This window comes from Ips typographus, linkage group LG10 (genome assembly GCF_016097725.1).
Source record: "Ips typographus isolate SLU linkage group LG10, UJ_Ityp_2.0, whole genome shotgun sequence".
NCBI lineage: Eukaryota > Metazoa > Arthropoda > Insecta > Coleoptera > Curculionidae > Ips > Ips typographus.
This window is the reverse complement of record NC_138431.1, coordinates 6,398,171-6,423,721: the sequence shown is the minus strand read 5'-3', so window position 1 is coordinate 6,423,721 and position 25,551 is coordinate 6,398,171. Positions and strand designations below refer to the sequence as shown.

The window sequence follows — 25,551 nt, the reverse complement described above, 5'->3', positions numbered from 1 at the left end:
GACAACAATGACATTGACGTTTAATTAATGGGCTAAAAAATCATAATGAAATCGTTTTTGGAAGTCCGAGGAGCAAAATTTTGCCAAAAATGACCGTTTCTTAAGTGTTTTAAAGTGTATCGGTGCCGTTGTTTTGTTAAAATATGTCGACTCGTTCGCAGCTCACTAAAGACCTAAATGGTAAGTTAAATTTTTCATTTATAACAAGCTTAAAATAGTTGTGTTTACATGAATGGGACCCTTTTTAAGAGGAGTGCCTTTTTTCCAACACCAGAGAGCCTCATTACTTTTTCAGGTTTTACTAATTAATTTTACGATCAGAAGGACACATATTCAGCACCGTATTTAGTTTTAAAAGTAACCCAATTAGTAGTCCAAAACATACTTTCTTTACTTCACTTTTTTGCTAATTTCTCAAACCCTAATCAAGATAAAGAGACTTTTTAACAATTACCATTTTCAATAACCTTTATTAAGGATTACTCATCCAATTCAGTAAATTAAAATCTGGGACTGACTCACTTGTGGCTTTTATTGTTTATTTAAAGCAACCACTTTCTCAGAATAACTAGTGCCCTGCAAGTGATAAATATTGACCCAGTGACACTGACTAGAATTTAAATTGTCTTAAATTGTATCTGGGTTGCATACAGATTAAATCCCACATACAGCTACAATAATTTCAATACTGAAAAAACTTAATAAGGATGAACTGCTGTTATCCTTACAAAGGTACAATTACACCACTTAAATATTAATACATAAAAAGCGTTCAAGGCTGTAACAACAACTAATTAGCGTACATGACCAGGATTTTAACATAATTTTTTTCCTTATAGAGAGCATAAAATCCTCTGTGGGCAATAAAGTAAAAATATTGTTCAAAAATGTGGTGCGTCTGGAAACCAAAGGGGACAAGACTGAAAACAGAGTGCTGGTAAGTTTTTACGAGCTTTTTCCGGCCTTATTGTTTATTTGAATGCTTCCTTTTCCTGTTTTTTGTTCACTTTGTGGTCAAAAATCAATAATCGAGTTAATTTGAATTTTCCGCCAGGCGACAGCGCCATCTGTGTTAATCAACACTTGCAGCACTGTTTGATTGCTATAATTCCAGTGTAAAATTGTTAAATACACGTGTTAAAGCACTGGATAAAATAAGAAACATATTGTTTTTTTGTTTATAACATCCAGAAAATGCAGAATATGCGTCGATTGCACTAGTTTATTTAAAGAGTAATTTTTGATCATCTGGCAACACTGTAAATGTCAACATCAAAATGACAGATGGTGCAAGTTGAAATGTCTTAACCTTAAAAAACATCAGTTTTGTCCTGCCAGTTGTCAGGTGAACATTGTTTTGTTTAGTAATTTTCTAGAAATCTTGGAAAAAAAAACTAAAACTTTACCAGTTTTCCCTATTTAAACGATTTTCTCCATTGATTTCTACGTAAAAGTTCCAAAAATCCGGTGTCAAAATGCCGCGCGCGGAAGTAGGTACTCCCAAGTACCTAGCCAACAAAATGAAGGCAAAGGGGCTCCAAAAGTTGCGCTGGTACTGCCAAATGTGCCAAAAACAATGCCGGGACGAAAACGGATTCAAGTGCCACACAATGAGCGAGTCTCATCAAAGGCAACTGTTACTGTTTGCTGACAGCCCCAAAAAGTACATCAATGATTTCTCCTATGACTTTGCCAAGGGCTTCCTGACTATCTTGAGGCGACAATTTGGCACTAAACGAGTGAAAGCCAATAAAGTGTACCAGGAATACATTTCTGACAAGGATCATATACATATGAATGGTACTAGGTGGGTTACTTTGACTGGGTTTGTCAAGTGGCTGGGGGGCACAGGACAGTGTATAGTGGATGAAACAGAGACAGGATGGTTCATTACGTACATAGATCGGAGCCCTGAAACAGTGGAGAGGGAGCAGAAGAAGAAAAAGAAAGAGAAAATGGACAAGAATGATGAGGAAAGGATAATGGAGTTTGTAGAGAGGCAAATTAAGCATGGCTTGGAAACTGCAGGCCCCATACCAGAACCAGTGTACACAGAATTGGTTAGGGAGCATGAAGATGAACTAGTCAAACTGGATTTACAGCTCAAACCAGAAAAAAAAGTTCTCCCTGTATGTCCTTTGGATAGTAAAATCTTCAAACGCCCTGCAGACCCTGCAAACAAAGACTGCAAAAAAATCAAAAGTGAAAACAGGAAAAAAACCGCTTTGGATGAAATCATGGCTGAGGAGGAGATCAAAAAGGAAGTGAAAAACCGCAAAGACTACTGGTTGTGTGAAGGCATAATTGTCAAAGTAATCACCAAAACTCTAGGAGAAGAATTTTACAAACAAAAAGGTGTGGTGAGGGAGGTGATTAACAAGTATGGGGCTGTAGTCAAACTGTTGGACACTGGAAAGAAGCTCAAACTGGACCAGAAACACTTGGAGACTGTCATTCCAGCTATAGGAAAATTGGTTAAGATTGTAAATGGGGCTTATGCAGGAGAAGTGGCTACACTGTTAAGTTTAGATGAGAGAAACTTTTGTGTTAATGTTGAAATTGCTAAAGGACTTTTACAGGGTAGAAAAGTTAATGGGGTACAATATGAAGATGTGTGCAAGTTGCAAGATGATTAATGTTTAATGTAGAATGAAAATTTGTAAATAAAAATGTCCTTTTTAAGTAGAGAGTTTTTTTAGACCTGTTTCCTATAAAAAAGTCTGTTGGCTCATTATTTCAATATTTGTAGGTGTTTTCACCATGTAGGATTTTGCTGCTTACTGCCAAAGTGCCAACAAAGGTAAGTCCAACCCTGTAATCTCACAAATTACTACTTTTTGAGCTATGAAACAGATTGATTGTCATTTCCACTACCTGGAAATACAAGCGTTGGAAAGCAAACGAGGAAATCACCTCAGCTTGACTATCAATGATAAAGTTTACTCATTTTTGACTGGAGAAGACTCCAGTTGCAGTACTGAGGTCGATAATATGATTGGGGCATTGAACAACGCCATCAGGAATATTTTCCCTACTGTACCTTTGCAGCATATAATTAAAAAGGTTTACCATGTTGCATTGCTTAATTCTGGAGATTTTTACGATTTTTTGGGATAGATTGAGGTGATTCCAAGCACGCGATTGCAACAATTGAGAGATTTGGAGGCGATAGCCAGTAGCAGAAGAGAAGTTGGGCCTTGCGGGGGTTTTTCCACTCAGTACGCCTGTTACTGTGACTACCACGGGATGACTTATAGGGAGGAGGTGGCTTGGGATATCGATAACATTTATTTTTCGTTAAACACCCGGGAATTGAACCTGAAGGATTTTGAGTATTTGGATCAAAAGTGAGTTGCACTTTAAGTTGTGGTGACGTTTTTGAAGGGGTGCTTTTAGGGATTTGATACCGATCATAAACGCCTTGGAGCACAACACGTGGTTCACCAAGCTGCGAGCCAATCAGGTCAGATTGAGCCACGATAATTTGGATAAAATTCTGCACGTGCTGAAAAAATCTTTGAACCTGGAGGAACTCTACGTGGATAATCTAGGTCTAAAGTCGGATTTTGTTAACAAACTATCCAACACCTTAAAACTCAATCCGGTGTCGGCGTTACACACTATAGATCTAAGCTTCAACCCTATAGAGGATAAGGGTGGGTACTACCGCGTATATATACAGGGTGGTGGGGGTTAAACTGGGCTTTGTAGGGGCGTCCTATTTGAGCCAGGGGGTGACTCGACTCGGTAAAGGGGTGGCGCACATTAATGTCTCGCACTGCGGCTTAAGTTCAAAGGGAGTCAACAACATAGCTGGCGCCCTCTGCACTAATACAACGAACATTAACACTTTGACCTACCTCAATTTGAGTGGAAATAGTCTTAAAGATGATATTACTGTAAGTTTTTTGTGTTTGTAGTGTTTATTTTAGTATGTATTAACTTGATTGGATTGCAGCATTTACAAAGCTTTCTTTCTCAATCGAACGCCTTGCAGCATCTTGACATCTCCTCAACTGATGTGATTTTAGAAAATGTAAGTTTCAGTTGGTTTATTCACTGTCCCAGGTGTAAAGTGGCAGTGAGGTCATTTTGAAATTCACTTTTGTCATGGTCCTTCAAATTTTTCTTCTTATCAGTTCACAGACAATTATTACGTCACTGACACTAGCCCTGGGAGGGGCCTTTTAGCTTGAATCATCAAGCAAAACGAACTTTTGAATTTCAGCTTTTTGGTGCTTTAGTTAAGGGCTGCACCACCAACTTGGTGCACTTGAACGTGTCCCGGAACCCGTTCAGCAGTAAAAAAAGTAAAGAGGCCCCCATTTCATTTAAACAGTTTTTTAGTAGCACCCTCAATCTCAAGTATTTAAATATTTCGCACTGTAAACTGCCTCAGGAGGCGCTCAAGTGAGTTTTCATTAATTTAGTGTGGTTTTTCTTGATAATTTATATTCCAGAAATTTACTGTTGGGCCTAGCTTGTAACGAATTTACCAAAGAAATGAGTTTAGACATAAGTAATAACGGACTGGGTAGTCACGGTGCTCATGTTTTAGAGTCGTGCGTCCATGGAGTTAGGTGTATTTCTAGTCTGGATATTTCCGATAACAGTACGGGCTACACAGCTTTTAAACGATTTAAAATGCTAACACAGTGCAATTTTAGACATGGATTCCGATCTGTGTAATGTAGTCTTAGCTATAAGTAAAAACAAGTCACTTAAACACCTAAACATGGGACGTAGTATGAAAAAACACATGGCGCTCATCATGGACGCGGTGGTTCAGGTCATCCAGGACGACGAGTGTATTTTACAAAGCTTGGTCATCCCGGACTGTCGTTTGAGGGGCGATTTGTTCAATTTACTGAACGCTTTAGGGGACAACAAGTCCCTGGAACTGTTGGATATTAGCGGGAACTTGATCGGAGATTCAGGAGCCAGATTGCTGGCCAAAGCTTTGCAAATCAACAATAAACTGAAAACGATAATCCTCGATCGTAACAACATCACTCTGCAGGGTTTCCACGATTTGGCTTACGCTTTAGAAAGCAACCGGTTTGTCTTACCACTCTCTGGCTAGATATAGAGAGTAACTGGTTTTTTTTTTTTGGGAACAGATCACTGCAATATATCCCTTTTCCAATCTACGACGTGGCTCCATGCATGAAAGCATCAACAGAAAGAACTGACGCGGTTATGAGGAAAATCCAAGATCTCTTAAACCGCAACGTGTCTATGAAGCAACAAAGCACTAAAATGGTCTCTCTACAACCAGGTTTCTTGCTCACATCCAAACAACAAGCATTAGAACGGTAACAAAACATACAAGTCGTTGCTGTTGGTATAGTCTGTTCAATAACTTTTGACTGTTGCGTCACATCCCTTATTTCGTTAGGCTTTAAATTGTCAGAGGCCTCTAGAACCGTTTTAAATCTACCACAAAGTGCCAGAAATCTCTATGAGTGTCTTAAAGCTTCCCAGACTTGTTTTAAATTGTCAGAGAGGCCTCTAGAACCATTTTGAACCTCTAAATGTTTTTGGGAACCTTCTACAACTGTCTTAAACTGTCCCAGAACTGCTTTAAGTTGCCAGAGGCCTCTAGAATCATTTTGAAAGTTCCATAAACCTCTAAAAGTCATTGGCAACCTTCTAAAAAGTGCCAGATGCCTCTACAAGTGTCTTAAACCTTCCCAAGCTTGTTTTAAATTGTCAGAAGCTTCTATGACCATTTTGAAGCTGCCAGAGGCCTCTACAAGTTTGCTGCTGATTGTGACACAACAGTTAAAAGCCACTGAACAGACACTACACATTTTTCTTATACAGACTGGTTGCTCAAACCCAAGAGGCCATAAAATCGTTGGGGACAGATTCAATCGCGCCCCATAACGACATCAATCACGCCAATGATGTCATCCAGGACGCGGAGAATTGCAAACAGTTGCTGGTGCGGTTACAAGAAGTGGCCCAACATCGTAACGATAAGCACCCGGTCGAGGAGAAGCTGCAGCAGGTTTCTAGTGATATTTATAACTGCGTTTGTGATAGTATACAGGTAAGAAAACTGTATTCAACGTATTTTGGGGTCTACAAGTCGAGTTCCAGGTGATGATAGATAAAATGTTGAAAACCTGCAAGGAGCAATGTCCTTACGTGTTAAGAGATGAGCATACAGTGCAGGAAATTAAAAAGGAATGTAAAAAGAAGAAGGAAATTCCCCAGGACTTTGTCACTAGCTGTGTGAGACACCAGGCTGGAGTGGATGTAATGAATCGATTAAGGTAAATATTCACATTTTTATTACGTTTGGTTGTGTTGAAACCAATTTTGTAACCATATACACACTTTTTGGATGTTTTCCTCCAGTTGCTGCTCTGTTATACTAACCATTTCATGCACTATATCTGGTTTGTAAGAATTTCTAGCCTCATCTAAAATAACCTAAAATCAACACAGTAACATGGGCTCTAATTTGATAAATTGAACCAAACCTGAAAGATTTCACAGTCAATATTGTCTTCAAGTTTCTTTCCTTCGTATCCGCGCGATTTTAATCGGTCATATAACGTGGTATTGTCCGCTCTCAAAACGAAAACTATGTCAAACCACCTTTCTGTAATTAATGTGTGTACAGTAAGGCAACTCCAGGGGAAATTTAAATAAAAAACCTACCAGGGAAAAACTCACAACTGTGATAGTCCACAATGTTACCCCCTTGGCACATAACCTCCTCCAATCCGTCAAGCAATTTATCCTCGTCCAACACGGGACATTTGTAAACCTACAAATACATTTGTTGGGGCAACACAGGTACAATTACGGTTACTACCTCGTCGTATTCCTCTAAGCAATTGTTGTCTTTCGCCACTTTGGAGATTTCCAGCCAGCGCATCCCGGTAATTTCGACCAATTTGCGGCACAGGGTTGATTTGCCCACGCCTGGAGTCCCGGTCACTAAAATATTGGGGGCTTCGCGTTTAATATTCGGTGGAATAGGAGCACTTTCCATGATTGACGATTGTTGCTTTGTTGTTTATGATTTAACCTCACTTTTCTTGCCTGACGTTTCTTCTTCTTTTAAGTATTATGAGGCGTTTTGCAATGGTGAGACATTTGTACAGGAAGAGATTGTTGAATAGTTTTTTGGATTATTAGCAATAATTTTACGTTTTATATTCATTGTGGTTTATCATTGATGAGTTAAGGGTCAATTTAATAAAACTAAATTTTAATTGGAGACTAAAAATAAATTAATAAACGCCCGGCTAAAATTAAGTGTGGTCCAGACTGTGACTTTTTCCAACTGTATTCTACACAGTCTGAGCCACACTTTGGTGCAAATGAGGGTAAGTATGTTAGCATTTTTCTACAGTAACAGGATAATTTTTTTGGCGCTAATTTGTATTTTTGGTAATTATCTTTTACCAGCTGTTACAATGTTGCCAACTTATTGTTTGTATAGGGAGGCCAACCTAATGATGGCGTCGCAACTAAGCGAGCAAGTAACGGACGAAGTGTACGAGGCGCTGATGCAAAGCTACAAAATTCTGGTAGGAGACGAGAGTGCCATCAGAATCGATTCTCCTCCTCGCCGATCGAGACTGAGCAGTACGGACAGTTCGCGACACGGTGCCAGTGATATATCCATTACGGACAGTACTAGTCATATTAGCGATCACTCACCCATGGTAAGTGTCCTATTTTTTTGATTTGACATTAAGATAACCACTTCTTTGCTTGTTTAATTGAAATGCAGATGTTGGAATATTTGAACCTTGTAAGTACACAAGAGTGTTGTTAAATATTTAGATTTTAAAGGATTAACTAGTAAATGTTTAATTAATTAGGCAACACCGCATCTGTCAATCAAACGGCGCAGTGTCCACAATAGGAAGCTGCGGCCCAAGTCGGTCGTAGATAGCGTTGAAGGACTGTCAGCTGATGACATTCCTAATCTACTCCCTTCCCTACCCCGGAACGGGGAGGAGGAGGATTCAGTCACTGAATTACCCAACGCAAGCCACCACTTACCCCACTTAGTCAAGGGTATTTTTCTTAATAAAGGTCTTTAGAACCAACATCAACTTTAACTTTGTGGAGTAATTGAAGTGAGTTTTTAGGACGGCCACGTCGGGCAAAAACTAGAGCGCCCACTCGACCCGTTGTTAAGCCTCCAGACGTTCCAGACTCAGTTGCTAAGGATTTGATCGAAGGTCTAGACACGTTCTTCCGTCCAGGGTCGGTCACGCCCACTTCAGACGACTGTCACTCGTTCCAATTGGACGGCAGCCCCAATCACGACTTTGCTTCGCCAGTGTTGAGCGAGGACCGGAAAACGCCCAGATTGAGCCGGAACTCGCCACTTTTGCGCGGTTTGATGACCCCCACGCCTAGGTCCCGTTCCAGTGACAATCTGGAGAAAAGTTCTCCAACCTTGGCTAGGAAAACTGGCGGGGGAGAGTCACCGTTGAGCCGACGTCTAACAGGTACTGATCAGTCATTTTTTTTGTTTACTTTCAGTTACACTTGTTGTCTAGGTGACAGCTTAATGAGTCAGCAAAGCAGCAATGGTAGTTTGGCCACTGAGTCGACTTTTGATCACTCTCTTGGCAGTACTTTGTCAAAAACTGTGTCACCAGATGGTTTCAAGGGTAGGTCGTCATAATTGCATAAATCACAGCCTAGTTTGTATATACTCACTGTGCTAAAATTTAGATGACGCAACAGACGCCCCGAGACATTTAAAACTGAAACCGTCACCGTCAATCTCTCAAAAACCGCGCCCTTGGTCAATGGTGACCAACACAGAGGCCAAAACTACCGATCTAAGCTTGTTGAGCGACGGTTCCTCGCCAAATAATTCCACGGGTAACACGCCCGACTCTGCTGAAGCTTTGGACAGTTCCGAGTCCAGTTCGATCGACCGACGATTGGGTAAAGAGCTCAAACTGAAGAAGTCTCTGGGTAAGTTTCAGTTCGTTTAAAGTGGATGATAAAAGGCGCATGCGGCTCTATGTTTATTGTGCTTCTGTGACTGTTTTTTTTTTCGTTAAGGTATTTTGCACAGTTATTTCCCAGATCGGGGCGAGTTCAAGTTTCTCTCCCGTTATAAGGTAATTTTTATGTTTTACCCTTGCATGGCGTTGTTTTGTTATAGTTGGCTTCAAAATTGTATTTTTTCAACCACGCATAATTAAAACCAATCAACAGGGGAACAATAAGTCATCAGATCAGCCGTCTAACTCTAATCCGGCGCCCCGGGACAGCAATTTCAATTGCAGGACGGCAGAGGACGCGCACGTGGTCCGGTAGAATTTTAGGACTGATTTTTTTCCTGGAGATTTGGAAAATGTTATTATTGTTCTTTATGGTAGCGTAAGATGTGACATGTCTACTCTTAGTGACCTTTTTAAGATAAGGGAAAATTGAAGCCTACTTTATTCTTGCTTCCTTTTTTTCTAACTAAAAAAAAAGTGCAATATGTGTTTTAGTATTTTTCTAGGTTATCACTTTGGTCAGTTTTGACAGCATTTTCCATATTGGAATTAGGAGTTGGCCAGTAAACTTCCATTTTTTCTTGACAGATGTAAATACATTCTTGACATGAAAGTATTATCCATGCATTTAGGCTCTTTCTTATTGTCATTCCAGGATATCAGTTCAGTTTTAGTCCAGTGTTATGTGATGTAGGTATGGTTTTTATATTGTATACTTATACTATATTTTTTTATGATTACAAAATGTACTCTTTCCATTTTTTACTCAAATATCTATGCTTCCATTTGTTTGACTGTATTCGTTTATAAGAATATTTTAACAGTTAAATAAATTATAAACTATTCCTTACCAAACACAGGATGTTTTCACACACACACTCGATTTAACCAAGGTAATATATTAAAAAATATGAATTAAACCAGGAAACAAAACAATTTGTTCATTTAACATTACCACTCATGCACTTTCATCCAATATCATAAAGAGTCATCCACTGAGTAATACAGCCCTGTATAAACAATGATCCATGTGACCTGCCAACGTACATAAACAATTAACTTCAACCCTTGTTAATAGTCACCACTCACCAGAAACCCAGCAAAAGATGTTATAAAACCCTCCTTGGTTAACTCCCAAGGACCGCCAAATTCCTCCTCATCTATATTTTGGAAACTGTTAAAGTAGAAATACAGCACCCCCGCATTAATCGCTACAAACCTACAAAAAAAACCTTGCTAAGGCTGCACTAAAGGTACTTGGGAGGAAAACTTACAGGGCCAGTCCAATGAAACCTTTTAAAGGTATTATACCCCAAACCACACCTAGTATCACTCCGAGAATTTGTCGGGCCCAATAAATTACGTCCAGGAACTCGTCCTGCAATTTACAAGGTTCGAGTACCACACATTTGAAGAATATAGGGGAAAAACTACAAAAAATCCTAACCTCACACTTACTTTGTCCGGCCATTCTGAGTTAGCTGTTACGACGCGGCTCCATACCGAAAGTTCTTTCGATTTAACAGAACCGTTTTTGTCGGACCCTTTCGTTTTTCCGCTCATTTCTAGTCAGGATTTTCAATTAAATAATGCAATAAACTGGAGGATATTAATCAATGGATTTCATTTTTGTTGAGCTGTCAAGTCGCGTGGTTGTTTTGATGATGTCATCACTGACAATAGTTTTTGTCTTTTTCTACCACGTGTACTCTAATCTAATGTAAGACAGAAACAGCAAAGGTCAAATGCATCTAATGTCATCGTCAGCTGTTGGATAGGAGACGTAGGACAGAAATAGGTTAGAACTATTTGTTTTTATAATTTTTGGTTTAAAAACTTAGGGGTTAAATGTAGAAAACTTGTAAAGCTAAATTAGACCATGTCAGGTTCTTCAGAAGTGAACTTAAAGCAAACCTTAAGAAAACTTGAGTACCCCCTATGCGCCCAGGAAGCCCTAAAAAAAATCAGTAAGTTTTACTCATTCAGTAGCAAAAAAAAAACAACTTAATGCTTTAAAAAAAAAAACAAGATGAGCTGCTCTGTGCCAGAGTGACCAGCATAAAAAGCATGGATCTGTCCCTGGACCTAATGGCAGAGTTTGTGTTCTATGAGGTGGACAGAAGAGGCAACAAACGACCCCACATTCTGACCCCTTTAGTGGAGTTGCAGCTGCTTGATATACTTTATGAGTTTTTGAATGGGATTCCCAATGAAGCAGCGCGAAATACTTTGTTTTTGAACTTATTCAGCCCAATTACTGTTAACAGTAGAGTGGTGGTTTTAAGTAAGCTGGTTTCCTTAGCAATAGGAATACCCAGTGCTGCTATTCTGATTTCTGCCAGTACATGGTTGCAGCAGTTAGGTTTGTTGTAGTGTGCTACAGATTATTAAGGGAGCTTTAATATGGTTTGTATAGGAAACACTTCTCCATCTAGTTGTAAGTTGGCTGAAGCCCTGGTGTTTGACTATGCTCATCTAGCTCCTAATCCAGAGGACAGACTGAAAAGTTTGGCAGAAATTTCCCCAGAATTTACAGCCAATCTTTTAACTGCAGTGGCTGAAAACTATTTTGTGAAGAAAAAGGAGCCCATGTTTCCTCCTATGGTGTTGGTTAAGTGTGCTACAGATTGGGTTTGTGGGTTATCTTTTAGTTTAAATTCCTAGTGACAGTGAAACTTCACAGATCACCAACAACTCAACACTGTGCATGTCAGCTCAGTTGAGGCAACCATCACTACCTCAAGGAGCCATAGCAATGGAGGCTACAACCCCAATAGCTGGTAGGTGTTTGTACTGTTACAACCACAAGGGAGGGGGTAATAGAAACGCAATTTTAGGGTTGCTGCGCTGGTGCGTTTTAGCTCCAATCTACCAACAGGACGAGGATGTGTACTCAAAACTGTATTTGGCTCTCCTGAACAGTATTTCCGAAATACCCAAAACAAATCCGCCTAGGGCGATTAACGTTCAACATTTGTCGGCCGTTGTTCATCCTTTGTACGCGTTTTCCCACGAGGTAAAGCCCCACGATTTGCAATTAGCTATAGATCGGTTTGCGCAAGCCATACAAGTAGCGTTAAGCGTGAATGCCGTTTACGGACACTTGGACGATTTGTTCAAACTGATTCAGTTGAATTTGCCATTCAACAAATTGATGAGTATTGTTGTTGGCAACTTTAAACAAGCCAAATCCGGAACGATTATTATCGTTTGATCTCTGTGATTTTCACCTAGAAATAAACTATTTCTTATATTCTCTCTTCAGTTACTTCTCGCTGTTCCGTCATCTTTTATCTCTACTGAAAACCTTCTAAAAAGTGTAAGAAGCTTCTACAAGTGTCTTAAACCTTCGCAGAATTGTTTTAAATTGTCAGAGACCTGTAAATGCTGCTGGGAAATTTCTGAAAAGTTCCAGAACCCTCTACAACTCCTAGAACTGTTTTAAAGTATCAGAGGCCTCTAGGACTATTTTGAAAGTTCCATAGATCTCTAAATGCTATTGACAAGCTTCTAAAAAGTGTGAGGCCTCTACAAGTGTCTTAAACCTTCCAAGAATTGTTTTAAATTTTCAAAAGCTTCTAGACCCACCAAGAAAGTGCCCTCTAAATGCTACTGACAAACTTCTAAAACTATAATCATTTAATCACAGACATAGGTTTTTTGCTAGTGATTGTGACACAATAGTCAAAAGTCACTAAACAGTGAGTTTCCATAATCGCGTTTTTCAATGAGAAATTCTCTGAAAATGAGAATTGAAAATTTACTCAGTCAACAGTAAATTTTCAATTCTCATTTTCAGTTTCAATTTCAAATTTTGCTTCTACCAATAGGAAATAAGTGATGTCAGAGGGAAGTTATGGGAACTCACCTTTACATTTTTGTATTAATTTGCGTGGTTGACAGTTGTCAGGACTCCAAAATGATTGTAAAGAAAATCGTCATTTTTCGCACTTTTATTTATAAGGATTTAACAAAAACTATTATTTACAAAATACCTATTATAAGTACAATAAAAACGAAAAACAGTGATGATAATAATTCTGAAACGAAATCTCACTAGAACAGGGCAGAGTTGTTGTATATAAAATCAGTGCGAGTTTGAATTTACCCTGTGATGGAAACTTCATCGTTTTCGTATCGGATCGCTAATGAATTTGCAAAACAAAACGGTTAACACACTTTTTTTTTTGTAATAAAATATAATGCCTATTTATATTCAAGTCTTTGTTACAATAAATCTTCAAAAATCTCTATATTCTAGTCTAAGTTTTAATTTACAGTACACGATTTAAGGGTATTTACATTGATCTAACAGTCTTGCAAAAAATTTGAAAAACAAAGCCTTTTTGGTGTATGTGTTGGTATTCAAGGCGTACCCAAATCGCGGCCCGGGGGAGAGTATTTTAATCAATTATTTACAGTGGAAGTTCTAGGACAACGACACAAATACAGACTAGACGGTTTTTGGCACTTGTTTGTTAAAACGAATTGGGAAGAACCTTGAAAAACCACGCCTTTTTTGCCGCTTCCTTGTTAGCTTAAAGTTACCTAAACACCTTTACATCATAATTACTTGGCTGGAAATCAATCCAAGGTCGGTTTGAGCTTATTAATCGGGTTTTACAACCACATACTAAAAACACATTTAGAACTAGAGAGAGCTGCTCTCTTTGGTTCGATATTACAGTAAACTAGTATGTACAATACAAACTAAATGACTCAGTATTAGTCCATTGTTGAGTGTACCCAGAGCTATTAAAATAAATAACATAATTAAAACTCATTGTAAAAAAATTGCCATTTTTTTGCTTATGCGACTGTGAAGTGATTTTAAAATAGGAACTCGAAATTAATAGCACCCTGACAAAAACAACTCTGTTAGTTTAATGAAAATTGAAAATAATTCTGGAATTAAGTACGGGGTGTTTCACCTTAAGTCTAAAAAACCAATTTGGCACAAGCCGGCAACAACGCAGACATTTGACGTTTGACATCCCGACGGGACGTGGCCATGACAGTTGTTTATTTATAATTAATGTTTTCATTCAGGTGAAAGTTTGTGCTTTAAAATAAATGATTTTTCGGTCTAAAATGGAAACTGTGGTGATAATCGGCTGATTTGGCTATAGAAATTGCAACTCTTTTGTAGAAAGCATCATTAATTTACGGTATGTAATTTTGTAAATGTTTTTTAAACGAAACCAAACTTTACGTATTTAAGGCGCTTGATTTTCCGACAAAAAGTAGGAATATTTTAATTCCCAACTTTGTTTATAAATATTAAACGTTTGCCTTTGCTATTTAGACCTAAAATGATTACTGCATAACATTAATGTCATGGGGTAAACATTACATTCAGCGCATCACGTGACCCTAAACTCGCTTACAGTATTTAGGTCACGTGGTTTGCGTTGCAGTTGAACGCAAGTCAAACTGGCAATATTTCTCCTATTTTAAATATCTAACCAAATTTTTTGATTGAAACAACGTTATCAAAAGATAATGGAATACAAAAACAATGGAAAATAAGATAAACCACCCCTGGTAGCTGAGTTTTGTTTAAAAAACAACAGAGTTGTCCTTTTACCTGCCTTAACTGAAATTCGTAAAATAATTGTAAACCAAAGTAAGAATAAAATCATTAATAAACCTAATTGGGAGAGATCTCTGATACAGAGAAACGGATCGCACTAGGGCACTCAGTTATCCCTGCAATAACGTAGAAAAAAAATAGCAAAAAAAAACAATAATCAGGGTGTCCCAGATATTCTGGGACACACCCTGCTTAGGCTGAATTCGTACGTCACAAGATAAGGTTAAAACTCACCTGCGACAAGAGTGCCCTCTCCAGCCCTATACGGAAATCTCGTAGTTCATGTCGTAAACGCTGGTGCGGTCTGGCGTAGCCGGACGCTGTGTCAGAGGATGCGAAGAGCATTGGGACGTTTGCGAAGACATTTCCACATTGTCGGACATCTCCAAGGCTCTAAAAATAACCGTAAGCGTCCAAAAAAATAAAAGACTCACTTGAGACTATTACCTCACAAATGACATGGGTCTCCGCCTATTATCCCCGACGGAGGATGTGTTAGCTGCAATTTTTCTGTGAATTTGCGGACTGGGCGGGGGATACACCGGAACTCCACCCCTCATAGCCGGATGATAGGTCCGCGTGCTAGGAGGCGGGGCGTACAACTGTTGCTGAGTGGGACTGGTCGGATTCGATCGATAAAAGTCCGGCTGCTGACCCTGAGGCGGATAACCTGCACCACAAAGTCATTATAACAAGCCTTTTTTTCCTCCTTCCTCACCCACCTGACGGTGACGTATCCTTCCACATGTACACGCCTCTCTGAGGCGAATTAGCCAATTCCCTGATATTATCCACGGTATTGTTCGACCGTGGATAACTTAGCTGCTGCTCTTGTCGTACCAGTTCCCCTTCGGACATAAAGCGGCGCTGCGGACTGCCCCCGTATTGACCCGTGTGACTCGGGGGTTGAACAGGGCGCATGCTCTGCCCTACCTCTGCCGGCTGGAACTCGTAGTAGGCACCCCCGGGTTGGTTAGGCGCGTACACCACGCCTATAAAGTCGGGCCGGCGCGGTTGCGTGGGCGTGCTCGGATTGGATCTGCGAAATGCACAAGCGACTACAGGAAGGCGTTCGAAAATTCTAACGTTTTTGTTCGAAGCCACCGACATTCGACATGGATAAACGGACGACTGATTAAAAGTGACCCTTTTCGAACGCTTTGGTTTTAAACTAGCTGGCGGGGGAGGAGGTGGGAGAGGTGGTTCGGGAATAAGCGGTCAGGCAGTCGGTCAGGTCCACCTGTAACAGGACACACTGACAGAACAAAAGTGAGGGGTAAGGTGACTTGATGAACTATTATAGAATGATGTTTTGGGAAGGATGACGTCTCTTTGTTCTGCCTTAATGACGTTTCAACTGTCATTCATCAGTCAAGTAGTTGAAACGTCATTGACACTGCTAGAAAAGAATGCAAATAGAAAAGCTCTTTAGAACCTTTAAGTAACCCTTCACCGAACGTGACAACAAAAGGGTCAATACTTACCTGAATTGCAGCAAATATTGCACAAAATACTTTACACTAAAAACAAAGTTCAATTACTAAAAAGTTCTAGAGATGTTAATACCAAAAAAAAGCTATAAAGAGAACATGCAAAGTAAAAAAACAAACATGCAAAATATTAAAAAAACAAGGAAAATAAAAAGAAAACTGTTAAAATTAGTGCTTTTTATTGCCGTATTTACTAAACTATACAAAACTCTTTGTTCTGCTCTATGTATAGATTCTGGACAAACTTAAAATCTATTTAGTGTTTATTATTGCCATCACTAAACCCCAGTCTAAGGTTTAGCTGCCCAAACGCCTTGTAGGCTTAATATAACAACAATCAGATCAAAATCAATGTCGTTATAACCTCAACTTACCTACCTATGTATATTTAAGTATACAGCCAAATGCTCTCGCGTTAGCGGAACAATAAAATGGTATAAACAAAGCAAAAAATAAATAAATTAAAGTATCACGCAAATGTCAGTTCTCTTACCTTCTGACAGGACTAGACATAGCCAAGGGCGTCGGCACTCCCAAAGCTTTTATTCTCTGTTGCATGGTTGGCGATGCTCTTTGAGGACCTACGACAAATGACTACGTTCAAATTGATTCACTTGATTTTACTAATTTTTTTGAGGATTAAAAGGTATTTTCTTTCTCTTTCTGATGACCTAAATGATATTTCAAAACGATCATTTAGGTTATCAGAAAGAAAAAGAAAATACCTTTTAATCCTCAAAAAAATTGGTAAAATTGAGTGATCAATTTGAAGAAATAGCCACTCAAAAAAGACCAACAATTTTGCTGTCCCATTCTTGTTGAAAAACATTTGACTATGACATTTTGCCTAGAGTGCCCTTAAGTTTAGATCGAAAAACCCACCGATATTATCAGGAGTAGTCCCCCGGCCGCTATCCATCACCCTGGGTCGAGGATGCGGACTTCCTCTCGGATAATGGGTGCGGACAATGGGCGGCCGTCCAGGCGACTCATCCCCATTGGGCGGCATCATCTGCCCATACTGGGGCCCCAACGACTGATTCATCGAATTGGGCGGAAGGAAAAAGTTGCTCTTGGAGCCGTGCCGCTGAAGAGGAGGCGTCGGTTCGCAATCTTGCGATTGTGACGCGGACGGTTCCATATCTAAGTCCATTGCGTCCCGTCCCGGGGACATCTACACAGTTTACACTCTTCGTTGATTGCATTAGCGAAAATTGACACGAATTACCTTATTGTAAGCGTGCGAGTTAATATTGCGGACACCATTGCTGTTATCCATGTAAGTTTTCACTTGACTGTCGTTTGTGATCGTTGCTATAGGCCCGTGAGGGCAATGTTTTCGTTTCACGTTGTATTTGTATGGTTTAATTAAGCTGTAAGAGATCATTGAACCTCCAGGCAACTAGTTCAATCAACCTTACCTAGGAAATTGAGGTCCAAAATGGCTATAGCAACAATTGCGCGCGCAACCTCTTGAAAATGGGTTATAACCACCTTTAAACTTGCCCGTGACTTGTTCATTGGTCGTTCTGCCTCGTGCAACCAAAACCATATGAAAACCAGTCAGCCCGAATATAGGAATGGCCAAAAGGGCCACCACAACTATTAATACCATACTATATAAAATAGTTAAGGAATTCATTCCAACTATAGTAAAGTTAGACAAAAGAGTTGACAAAGGATACGCTACTATAGACTGTGTGGTCGTCAAATCATCGCGATGATGCAAAACGTAAACCAAACTCAACCCGAATATGCTAATCATATGCACGCTGAGTGTGATCAGGAAGAAGAAGAAAAACCTGTAATTCCGTCTACCTATACAGTTGTTGACCCAGGGACAGTGATGGTCAAAAGTCTGAAAAAAAACCCTTCCATACAGCCAAAACTATAATTAAGTTTTCAATGACCTACTGCACAAAGAAACTGTTTACGTTTACACTTATTTTTAAGACATTATTTATAGACTCTTCCTAAGTGTCTCAGGAAGTGCCAGGCACACTAATGAAGATAAGTTCTATTTTTGTTCAAGTTTAGCCCAACTTACCTCTATACAATGATTACAAACGCTGCAATGGGAACACCTAGGTGGCCGGTAAAACTTACAGGTGACGCACCATTTCATTCGCACGGTGATCCCGTTTATGTCCGCGTTTTTGTACAAAGGAGCCCTGAAATCGTCGTCCCGATCTTCGTCAGGCGGCGCTGCGCACAATTAACTTTTAAACACCCTGTTTGTTCATATCAAGGATTAATTTACCTGGAGGAATGATTCCCGGATCCATAAATGTAGCTAGGGTGAAATTGGCTAGTACGAAAAACGTTAATACTGCTTGACATGCTGGAATCCATGGATAGGCGGGAAGATAGTATTGTGCTCTGCAAGAATTAATATTATTTATTTATTTCAGTTAATTTTGAAACTTTTTTTTAATTATTGTATTGAAAATGTCATTAGAAGGCTTTCTAAACAAGTTAAGGTTATGTTACTTATAGGGGGTCCCCTTGACGTCACTATGACGTAATTTGACAATTGGCCAAACCACTATTTAGTTAAATTACATCACTGTGACGTCAAGTTCGCTCAGCTCCATGGAGTGTCAAAACGAATATAGTCACAGCTTACTTTGCAACTTGCAATAGGCAAAAATGACATAACCTAACAGTAGCTAAGCAGTTTCCTGTCTTTATACAAGTCAAATAATAAAAAATAAAAGGAGGAAATTGGTTTTACATTGATATTTAATGATTGTGATTATATGATGGTTCATTTATACAAATTTAGATGGGGGGGCCAGTTTTAAGAGTTAAAAATTTATAGTCAGCTGATTCCTCTTTGGATACTTTTTTTAAATTTCTTGGTTGTTGTCATATAAACAAAGAGTCAATTAACCATACTGTATAGATGACTTGCATATAAATCAACAACAAATACAAGAATTTACCAACACATTGATTGAAAAATCAAAGGAAACACCTTGCAAATGACATACTAGGTCAAGAATTTTTTTGTGATTCAATTTGGCAGTTTATTTATACACAGACAAAGACAAATCGGAACGATAGTTGCAGGGTAAGAAAACAGGAACTGATCGCCGTGTTTGGGCTGATAAACGTAAACAACGGGTTCACACAAAAATAACTTACGGGTAGTAGAAAAACAAAGTTGTGGCCGCGATCAGCAACGTCCATGCAAATGTGGCCGGAATGTATCTGGTCTTAGCATCGCACTTAGACATGGTGATCGATTTGGAAAAGCGGCCTCAGAGGTTTATCGAAAGTAACCGGACAAGTGGTTTCGTAGAGGCCAACATGGCTGAGAAGGGAAGAAAACACCATTCAGTTTATTCCGGACAGCGAACGACAGCACGAACACGACGGAAACGACATCCTTGAAAAACGCTTGCGCTGCTTTTTTGACAGACAAATACAAGGACACCCTGTCAAAATTGACAAACGTCCAAAAGAAGAATTAAAAACTATGAACATAACCTCGAATATTTGTTTACTAAACATTGATTCAAATCAAACTAGAAAACCCTTTTAATATTATTTAAGTTAGCTTTTAAGTACGCAAGTATTTGTTAACTTACTACATTTACTAGTTGTGTATAAATTTAGAGCAATGGCTACACCAACCGTCTCGAACAAGGAAGTCCACAATGTTGTACCTAGAAAAGTGCCCCAAGAAATGATTACACCCTACAAATTAACTGTTGCCGTTCTGATTAAATGTTACTGCCAGTTTAGAGTGTCTGGTAAGAAATTTTACTGCTTCTCACCTACTACCATTTTAACTTAAATTTTTATGTCACAAGTAAAGACAACAATTTAAAACTATTCCAGTAAATAAACAATATTTTAGATGATATGGAGTGTCTGCCAGGGATTGAACAAGTTAATATTCGCAAGGCATTTTGTATTTTTGCTTTAAAAATCCTACAAGGTCCTGATCTGGGTCTCATTGAACTGAAACATGTCCAAAACACATTTCCTGCACTAACTACCAGTTTCAATGCTATATTTGATGAAAATTTGAGTGAGTTGAACAAATCTGGTATTGGGAGTTTGCTGAATGTTATTGATGAACTGAAGCTGGTTTTGGATGGAGAATCCAACCAGAATTCAAACCAACCTGTAAAAAATGTCATTGCAAAAAATAGTGTAATTGGTCAGTGTTAATAATTTTTATTTTTAAAGGTGGTATGTAAGTGGTGTTAATTGCAGGACATTTTTTGAGAAGGTTTATAATATTTTTCCAAAAACTTAGTTTTTCCGAAGTATCTATGTTATATCAAAATTTTGGAAGGTATTACAATAGCTGGTTAAAATCAGTTCAGTCATCTATGATGTCTGTTGAACTTGATATTGATCATTGGTGAGATTCTTAAATTAACTGATTGAAACAATAATATTGAAACAGGGAATTTTCTAAGGTATTTAGGGGAAAAACAATGGTCTAGAAGACAGGCTGAACTATTTTTGGCCACTCAGGCAGCCTTACTACATAATGATCAAGAGAAAGCTTTACCTCCTCAAGCGTTACAGAACCGTATTTCTAGTATTTTAAAATCAAACCCTGATTTGGCAGAAGCTGTGAGTGTCACCACTTTGTTTTTAGTGTTTACATAAAAGTGAATTTTTAGCATTTTCTGTCATATTTAAACTACTTGCGGGTTGAGGAGTTTTGCAGTTCAATGCAGTGCTTGTTTCACTGTTTCGACCGTCGTTCCAATCCAGATGTTAAGTATTATTCAGATGAAAAATTCAGTAAAGAGCACAGATATGCAGCATTAAACTTGGCCATACTGTATCACCACTTTGGACATATGTTAGTCTAGTAGAAAGTTATTTAGTGTTGCTAGTAAATGATTTGGGATTATTTGTTAGGAAAGAGGCTTTAGCATCATTGAAGGAAGCTATAAAAACCGCGCATGAAGCCAACGACAATTTATGCTTGCAGCACGCTCTTTCTTGGCTTTACCGTTTGTCAAATGTGAACAAGGACAACTTGATAGTCCAGTGTATTATAAAAACTTTTGAACTTAATATGAACTACACCACTTCTTTGGCATTACAGAATTTTGCACATTACGGTAGTGCAAAAACTTCAGTCAAACCGAGCGTGATATTTGAGGTTTGTTTCGGGTTTTATGCAAAGTTTATTTGTGCAGTATTTGCGTAAATTCTTCTTTTATACTTATTACAGACACTGACCAAAAGTGATATGTTAAACTGCCAACACAACTACAAAGATCTGATCTTCAACAACGACATAATGAAGTCGTCTTTATGGAGACTGTACGGTAAAACTCACATGTGTTCTTTATGGGCTCAAGTACTGTTGTACCTTAATATCGACACTGTTACCCAAACTGCGGCTTACTATGGGGAAGGTTACTTACAAGCAGTGTGCAGTTTAGCCTTTAACTTATTGATGCAGGTTATTTGTGGTAGTTTTCCTTCAATTAGAGGTTTTATGGTGATTTTAACAGGGGGAGTACAACTTGGTTAATGTTGTGCTACAGTACGCAAAACATAAATACCCGCATGAGCCTGTGGCTCATAATTGGATGCTGGTGGAAAACTGGGCCACTTACACCAGGGCGTTTTACCAGGAAAAGTTTCAAGAAGCAGAATCGGCCGCCCAGAAAATTCTCGTCTTAGATAAATGGGAGGGTTATCTAAAACTGGCCCAATTATATTTCTATCAGCAGGAATATCAACAGGCGGACAAGTGTGTTGGTTTCATTATGCAGGTGAACGATTGTGCTTTTTGCTCAAAAACAGGTGCTACATTAGCACAATTGAAATTTTAGAATTACAACTACGATGAGCATTTAAATGATGGAAAGTTTTGTTTGTTAAGAGCTAAAATTATGCAAGCTGAAATTCAATTTGCTAGCGGTTATTCTAACGTATCTGGTACTGTTTTCAGTCTGAATAATTGTCTTATAGAGGCGGAAAAGTCCGAGTTGGCTTACGAAATTGCTTTAGTCCAATTACTTATGGCTAATGTGTTGCTGTCATTAGGTAAAAGTTTTCTAGTCTCTGTTCAGTAACTTACGACTGTTGCGTCATATAGAGCAGCTCTGTAAACCTTTAAATGCTTTTGAGAATCTTCTAAGAAGTGTCAGATGCCTCCACAAGTGTCTTGAAACTTCCCAGACTTGTTTTAAATTGTCAGAGGGCTCTATGGCAGTTTGAATGTGCCAAAGGCCTCTAAATGTTACTGAGAACCTTGTAAAAAGTGCCAGAGACCTCTACAAGTGTCTTGAACCTTTCCAGACTTGTTTTAAATTGCCAGAGGCCTCTAGGACCGTTTTGAAAGTTCTATAAACCTCTAAATGCTATTGAGAACCTTGTAAAAAGTGCCAGAGACCTCTACAAGTTGTCTTAAACTTTCCCAGACTCCCAGAGGCCTATCAAGTGTTCTAAGGGCCATTTGCACCGACATATTTAAAGCCACCCTAGACTAAGTTTTCATTTGACTGTGACATTTTGCACAGGACCTGTCACAATCAAAGCATGTTGTGACGTAACAGTCAGAAGTCACTGAACAGACTATGGTAACTATAAAAGTCAAAGTCAAGACAACTTTTTATTAGGTCTTACGACTCAAGCTTTAAAACTACTAGACAATCCGCGTTGTATGATCGAACTACTTGCCAACGGGGGGATTTACGACAAATCCAGAGCCACCCTTTTGTACGTCAAATGTTTAATAGCGGATTCCAGTAAATTGGGCGAGACCGGTCGCACGAAAGTGTTAATCAACGCCGCCAAATCGCTAGAAAAAGTCAAAAATGGCTTTCAAAAACTGGAGGCATTTTCCCGAGTCAAGGACGTTCTTTACCTTCAGGTATGTTTTTGTTAAATGGTATTTTATTGCTATTTTATATTACTTTTTGTTGTTGTCCAGTCACAACTTTATAATACTGTAAATATGCGAAATGAAAGGAACAAATGCGCCATGGAGTACAGATTGATGGACGAAGAACATCCTAGCAGAAATATTCAAACCTTGATTAAGTACCTTTAACATTTTTATATGGAAATGTTAAATAATGAACTTGAATTGCAGTATTTATTGCACTTTAAATTGTCACAACAAAAAAATTACTAAAACACAGATTTTGTAAGGTATACAAATGTATCAAAAACTAACATATTAATCAAAATTAATCAGATCCTTAATAATATGAAACTAAGAACAAATAAATAAAACTCCCCTTTAGGACAAACTATTCCATAAAAATCACAGGATAGACCATGGACTAAATGCAAAATATTGTTACTTATTTAAAGCAAAAGCTAAACATTTTGAACTACTGGAAGTTGCTGATTGGCCACGTTCTGTTGTTGAGGCGGTGCCTGATATTGTTGAGGAGGTTGCTGGCCTTGTTGCTGAGGTACAACTTTAGCTTGTTGAGGCTGATGCTGCGAAGGAGGAACGTTATTGAAGTTTTGTTGGTATTGAGGCGGTTGGCCTTGTTGGTTTAGGTTGTTTGGCACGTACTGTTGCTGAGGCGGTTGCGGTTGTCCAGGATGGATTTCATTGATGTTCAAGTCCTGAAAATTTATCATTTTAACCGCAAATTCAGCTTACTTAAATAGTGAGCCTTACTAAGGGTTGCGGAGCCATTTGTGGCACTTGTCCAGGGTGGAACTGTTGTTGGTTGGGTGGGACTTGCTGTTGATATGCTGGATACTGAGGACCACCAGGTCCATATTGAGGAATTTGATTAGCTGCATGATACTGCCGAATATATTCGGCTAACTCTTCATCAGTGTACGGTCGCGTTTGTTCGTCCAATCCCTGCCAACCGTTGTCCTGTTTGAAGTCGTTGCTCTTTGTCTGTCTCAAGAATTCATTATAATCAATAAACTGATCGCGGTTGACATCCATTTCATTAAAAACGCTCTCACGCATCCGTTCCATCTCCTCCACTCTTTCTCTCATATCATCCTCAGGAGCGCCTTGCTGATACATTTTGTCCAATTCCTTAATAAATAAAGCTTTAACCTCTTCTTGGTCCCACAGTCCATTACCGTCAATGTCGTGCAGCATGAAGAAGGTTTTCGGATCAAAATCCTGCTGCATTTGATCCTGTTCCTCCCACACCTCCTCCAGTTGCGCCTTATGCCCGGGCTGGTGTAGTTTCTCGTGTTTCTTGTGTTTTTGCTCTAATTCTTGAAACTCCTTCTCCAGCTTCTCCCTCTCGTTACCGTTCGTGTGGTTCAACTTTTCCAGCTTTTGATACTCTTTCTCCATTTCATACTGCTTGAACTCGTCCTTTCTTAGTTTATCCGCCTCGGCCAGATCTTCGGTGGTCTTTTTAATCAGTTTCTTTAAATCCTCAATTTCAAAGGTATGAGGGTTGTCCTGGTCCAAATGGTGATGGGTGGGATCTTCGTCTATTGCATTTCCTTGACCTTTTTCTAGTTTGATTTTTTTCTCTGTGAGTTCTCTAAGTCGTTGCAGTTCTACTCGTTTGATTTCATCTAAACTGGATTTAGTAAAAATGCAAAACTTGTATGAATTTAAATTTCACTTAACATGAAAAAGAAATTAGTCTTAAATTAATATTTTTGCCAAAATTTGGTGTGAGAGTCTTCTATCATTCATTTTCACACTCCATGGAGCGAATGTAACGTCACAATGATATAATTTGACAGTTGGTTAATTTCTGTTTTAGTTTACGTCATCGTGATGTCACATTCGCTCCATGGAAGCTGAAAACAAATGCGGCCGTCATCCAGCATTAATTATTTAAATAATGACTAAACCACCTTCCAAACTTACCGTGTCCTAACATGATGAGACACAAACTGTAACTCATCAGCTATTTTACCCGATTTAATCTCATTTTCGTCAGCTTTCTCCAGTTTCACCCTAAAGTCAGGGTCCGATTCCAGTGCATTGACCACTTCCTTAAGGTATCTGTGGTATTCCATGTAGTCTTCCAAACCACCATAACCAGAGTCCGGCTCGTTTTCCTGTTTTGTTTGGGTTACAGGAGGTGCATAGCATGTTTGCAGTAGCAGAGTGAGTGAAAGTAGGATGCAAGTCTTCATTTTAGAACCTTCTATAACACTACACTGTAAAATAACTGAATTAGAGTGATAACGGCAGCAGCTACTGATGGTAAATCAATAATACACTAAAAGGATTATGTGGGTATTTACAGTTGGCTTAAACAAATAAAAATTATTGTTATTGAGGATTTTTAATTAATTATAAGATAGGAGACTTACCAAACTTTTACTAGATGGCAGTAAAGAAACGCACTAAGCCATACCGTCCAGAAGACGTTTTAAATACGTTCAGTTAGGAAAATGTATGGTTTTCAAGTATTATTAATAATTTTCAATAATGATAAAACCTAAACGTCAGCCACAACAGCTGTTTACAGAAGGGACTGTCATTAGTGTCATTGGTTAAACCAAACATTTCTTCAACTGACAGTTA

General features: G+C 38.8%; 8 protein-coding genes across 15 annotated transcripts; 4 read left to right on the top strand and 4 right to left on the bottom strand.

Annotated features, from left to right (window-relative positions):
* Positions 1-28: 28 nt before the first annotated feature.
* Positions 29-9,851, top strand: LRR (capping protein regulator and myosin 1 linker 1 leucine rich repeat protein). 5 transcript variants are annotated; one of them, XM_081987756.1, is made up of 22 exons: positions 29-180; positions 840-937; positions 2,750-2,800; positions 2,854-3,063; positions 3,118-3,347; positions 3,397-3,656; positions 3,712-3,899; positions 3,959-4,036; positions 4,229-4,410; positions 4,461-4,612; positions 4,668-5,058; positions 5,121-5,315; positions 5,827-6,055; positions 6,106-6,281; positions 7,463-7,688; positions 7,757-7,777; positions 7,848-8,064; positions 8,121-8,486; positions 8,538-8,651; positions 8,716-8,964; positions 9,055-9,113; positions 9,211-9,851. In XM_081987756.1, exons 1-22 carry the CDS (start codon positions 144-146, stop codon positions 9,310-9,312), a joined length of 3,831 nt encoding a protein of 1,276 aa, XP_081843882.1. In that variant the 5' UTR covers positions 29-143; the 3' UTR covers positions 9,313-9,851. The 5 variants fall into 5 exon arrangements, with proteins under 5 accessions (XP_081843882.1, XP_081843881.1, XP_081843883.1 ...); XM_081987755.1 differs by having other exon boundaries at positions 3,385-3,656; XM_081987757.1 differs by lacking the exon at positions 7,757-7,777 and having other exon boundaries at positions 3,385-3,656.
* On the top strand, positions 991-2,682 carry kin17 (kin17 DNA and RNA binding protein). The gene has a single exon (XM_081987880.1). It carries the CDS (start codon positions 1,476-1,478, stop codon positions 2,634-2,636), a length of 1,161 nt encoding a protein of 386 aa, XP_081844006.1. The 5' UTR covers positions 991-1,475; the 3' UTR covers positions 2,637-2,682.
* Ak6 (adenylate kinase isoenzyme 6) lies at positions 6,283-7,062 on the bottom strand. Its single transcript, XM_081987930.1, has 4 exons — positions 6,830-7,062; positions 6,673-6,781; positions 6,492-6,613; positions 6,283-6,441 (listed from the first exon to the last, which is right to left on the bottom strand). Exons 1-4 carry the CDS (start codon positions 7,007-7,009, stop codon positions 6,301-6,303), a joined length of 552 nt encoding a protein of 183 aa, XP_081844056.1. The 5' UTR covers positions 7,010-7,062; the 3' UTR covers positions 6,283-6,300.
* A 24-nt stretch (positions 9,852-9,875) lies between the features above and the next one.
* Positions 9,876-10,596, bottom strand: LOC145734513 (GEL complex subunit OPTI). Its single transcript, XM_081987939.1, has 4 exons — positions 10,455-10,596; positions 10,271-10,374; positions 10,086-10,215; positions 9,876-10,031 (listed from the first exon to the last, which is right to left on the bottom strand). The coding sequence occupies exons 1-4, from the start codon at positions 10,557-10,559 to the stop codon at positions 9,975-9,977; spliced, it is 396 nt and encodes a 131-aa protein (XP_081844065.1). The 5' UTR covers positions 10,560-10,596; the 3' UTR covers positions 9,876-9,974.
* On the bottom strand, positions 10,463-19,459 carry Zdhhc8 (zinc finger DHHC-type containing 8). 3 transcript variants are annotated; one of them, XM_081987805.1, is made up of 12 exons: positions 19,227-19,459; positions 18,340-18,458; positions 18,127-18,284; positions 17,765-17,937; positions 17,501-17,695; positions 17,308-17,452; positions 16,962-17,253; positions 16,573-16,660; positions 15,312-15,628; positions 15,037-15,259; positions 14,824-14,982; positions 10,463-10,711 (listed from the first exon to the last, which is right to left on the bottom strand). In XM_081987805.1, exons 1-11 carry the CDS (start codon positions 19,316-19,318, stop codon positions 14,850-14,852), a joined length of 1,935 nt encoding a protein of 644 aa, XP_081843931.1. In that variant the 5' UTR covers positions 19,319-19,459; the 3' UTR covers positions 10,463-10,711; positions 14,824-14,849. The 3 variants fall into 3 exon arrangements, with proteins under 3 accessions (XP_081843931.1, XP_081843929.1, XP_081843930.1); XM_081987803.1 differs by lacking the exon at positions 10,463-10,711 and adding an exon at positions 12,935-14,705; XM_081987804.1 differs by lacking the exon at positions 10,463-10,711 and adding an exon at positions 12,935-13,748.
* LOC145734481 (integrator complex subunit 15) lies at positions 10,792-12,249 on the top strand. Its single transcript, XM_081987886.1, has 5 exons — positions 10,792-10,963; positions 11,026-11,358; positions 11,413-11,627; positions 11,680-11,776; positions 11,834-12,249. The coding sequence occupies exons 1-5, from the start codon at positions 10,876-10,878 to the stop codon at positions 12,208-12,210; spliced, it is 1,110 nt and encodes a 369-aa protein (XP_081844012.1). The 5' UTR covers positions 10,792-10,875; the 3' UTR covers positions 12,211-12,249.
* On the top strand, positions 14,024-23,323 carry ida (anaphase promoting complex subunit 5 ida). 2 transcript variants are annotated; one of them, XM_081987783.1, is made up of 12 exons: positions 14,024-14,164; positions 19,701-19,837; positions 19,945-20,250; positions 20,307-20,457; positions 20,516-20,675; positions 20,726-20,910; positions 20,970-21,216; positions 21,289-21,522; positions 21,575-21,838; positions 21,899-22,112; positions 22,688-22,941; positions 23,002-23,323. In XM_081987783.1, the coding sequence occupies exons 2-12, from the start codon at positions 19,705-19,707 to the stop codon at positions 23,119-23,121; spliced, it is 2,268 nt and encodes a 755-aa protein (XP_081843909.1). In that variant the 5' UTR covers positions 14,024-14,164; positions 19,701-19,704; the 3' UTR covers positions 23,122-23,323. The 2 variants fall into 2 exon arrangements, with proteins under 2 accessions (XP_081843909.1, XP_081843908.1); XM_081987782.1 differs by lacking the exon at positions 14,024-14,164 and adding an exon at positions 19,540-19,648.
* On the bottom strand, positions 23,148-25,497 carry NUCB1 (Nucleobindin 1). Its single transcript, XM_081987853.1, has 4 exons — positions 25,338-25,497; positions 24,886-25,181; positions 23,707-24,589; positions 23,148-23,651 (listed from the first exon to the last, which is right to left on the bottom strand). Exons 2-4 carry the CDS (start codon positions 25,155-25,157, stop codon positions 23,394-23,396), a joined length of 1,413 nt encoding a protein of 470 aa, XP_081843979.1. The 5' UTR covers positions 25,158-25,181; positions 25,338-25,497; the 3' UTR covers positions 23,148-23,393.
* Positions 25,498-25,551: the final 54 nt, after the last annotated feature.

Excerpts from the sequence above, each read along its gene's own strand:
- LRR (XM_081987755.1), top strand. The coding sequence starts at position 144 with ATGTCGACTCGTTCGCAGCTCACTAAAGACCTAAATG. Across the intron at positions 4,411-4,460 it reads CTGCCTCAGGAGGCGCTCAA|AAATTTACTGTTGGGCCTAG; the intron begins GTGAGTTTTCAT and ends TTTATATTCCAG. Across the intron at positions 8,652-8,715 it reads GTCACCAGATGGTTTCAAGG|ATGACGCAACAGACGCCCCG; the intron begins GTAGGTCGTCAT and ends GCTAAAATTTAG.
- kin17 (XM_081987880.1), top strand. The coding sequence starts at position 1,476 with ATGCCGCGCGCGGAAGTAGGTACTCCCAAGTACCTAGCCAACAAAATG.
- Ak6 (XM_081987930.1), bottom strand. The coding sequence starts at position 7,009 with ATGGAAAGTGCTCCTATTCCACCGAATATTAAACGCGAAGCCCCCAAT. Across the intron at positions 6,782-6,829 it reads GCTTAGAGGAATACGACGAG|GTTTACAAATGTCCCGTGTT; the intron begins GTAGTAACCGTA and ends ATGTATTTGTAG. Across the intron at positions 6,614-6,672 it reads CAGTTGTGAGTTTTTCCCTG|AAAGGTGGTTTGACATAGTT; the intron begins GTAGGTTTTTTA and ends CATTAATTACAG.
- LOC145734513 (XM_081987939.1), bottom strand. The coding sequence starts at position 10,559 with ATGAGCGGAAAAACGAAAGGGTCCGACAAAAACGGTTCTGTTAAATCG. Across the intron at positions 10,375-10,454 it reads ACTCAGAATGGCCGGACAAA|GACGAGTTCCTGGACGTAAT; the intron begins GTAAGTGTGAGG and ends TGTAAATTGCAG. Across the intron at positions 10,032-10,085 it reads CATCTTTTGCTGGGTTTCTG|GTCACATGGATCATTGTTTA; the intron begins GTGAGTGGTGAC and ends GTACGTTGGCAG.
- LOC145734481 (XM_081987886.1), top strand. The coding sequence starts at position 10,876 with ATGTCAGGTTCTTCAGAAGTGAACTTAAAGCAAACCTTAAGAAAACTT. Across the intron at positions 11,628-11,679 it reads TTAAGTGTGCTACAGATTGG|ATCACCAACAACTCAACACT; the intron begins GTTTGTGGGTTA and ends GAAACTTCACAG. Across the intron at positions 11,777-11,833 it reads GGCTACAACCCCAATAGCTG|GGTTGCTGCGCTGGTGCGTT; the intron begins GTAGGTGTTTGT and ends ACGCAATTTTAG.
- Zdhhc8 (XM_081987805.1), bottom strand. The coding sequence starts at position 19,318 with ATGTCTAAGTGCGATGCTAAGACCAGATACATTCCGGCCACATTTGCA. Across the intron at positions 17,254-17,307 it reads ACTCGCACGCTTACAATAAG|ATGTCCCCGGGACGGGACGC; the intron begins GTAATTCGTGTC and ends TAAACTGTGTAG. Across the intron at positions 15,629-16,572 it reads ATGTCTAGTCCTGTCAGAAG|ATCCAATCCGAGCACGCCCA; the intron begins GTAAGAGAACTG and ends TGCATTTCGCAG.
- ida (XM_081987783.1), top strand. The coding sequence starts at position 19,705 with ATGGCTACACCAACCGTCTCGAACAAGGAAGTCCACAATGTTGTACCT. Across the intron at positions 20,458-20,515 it reads GAACTTGATATTGATCATTG|GTATTTAGGGGAAAAACAAT; the intron begins GTGAGATTCTTA and ends GAATTTTCTAAG. Across the intron at positions 21,523-21,574 it reads CCTTTAACTTATTGATGCAG|GGGGAGTACAACTTGGTTAA; the intron begins GTTATTTGTGGT and ends TGATTTTAACAG.
- NUCB1 (XM_081987853.1), bottom strand. The coding sequence starts at position 25,157 with ATGAAGACTTGCATCCTACTTTCACTCACTCTGCTACTGCAAACATGC. Across the intron at positions 24,590-24,885 it reads TCTCATCATGTTAGGACACG|TTTAGATGAAATCAAACGAG; the intron begins GTAAGTTTGGAA and ends TACTAAATCCAG. Across the intron at positions 23,652-23,706 it reads AAATGGCTCCGCAACCCTTA|GACTTGAACATCAATGAAAT; the intron begins GTAAGGCTCACT and ends ATAAATTTTCAG.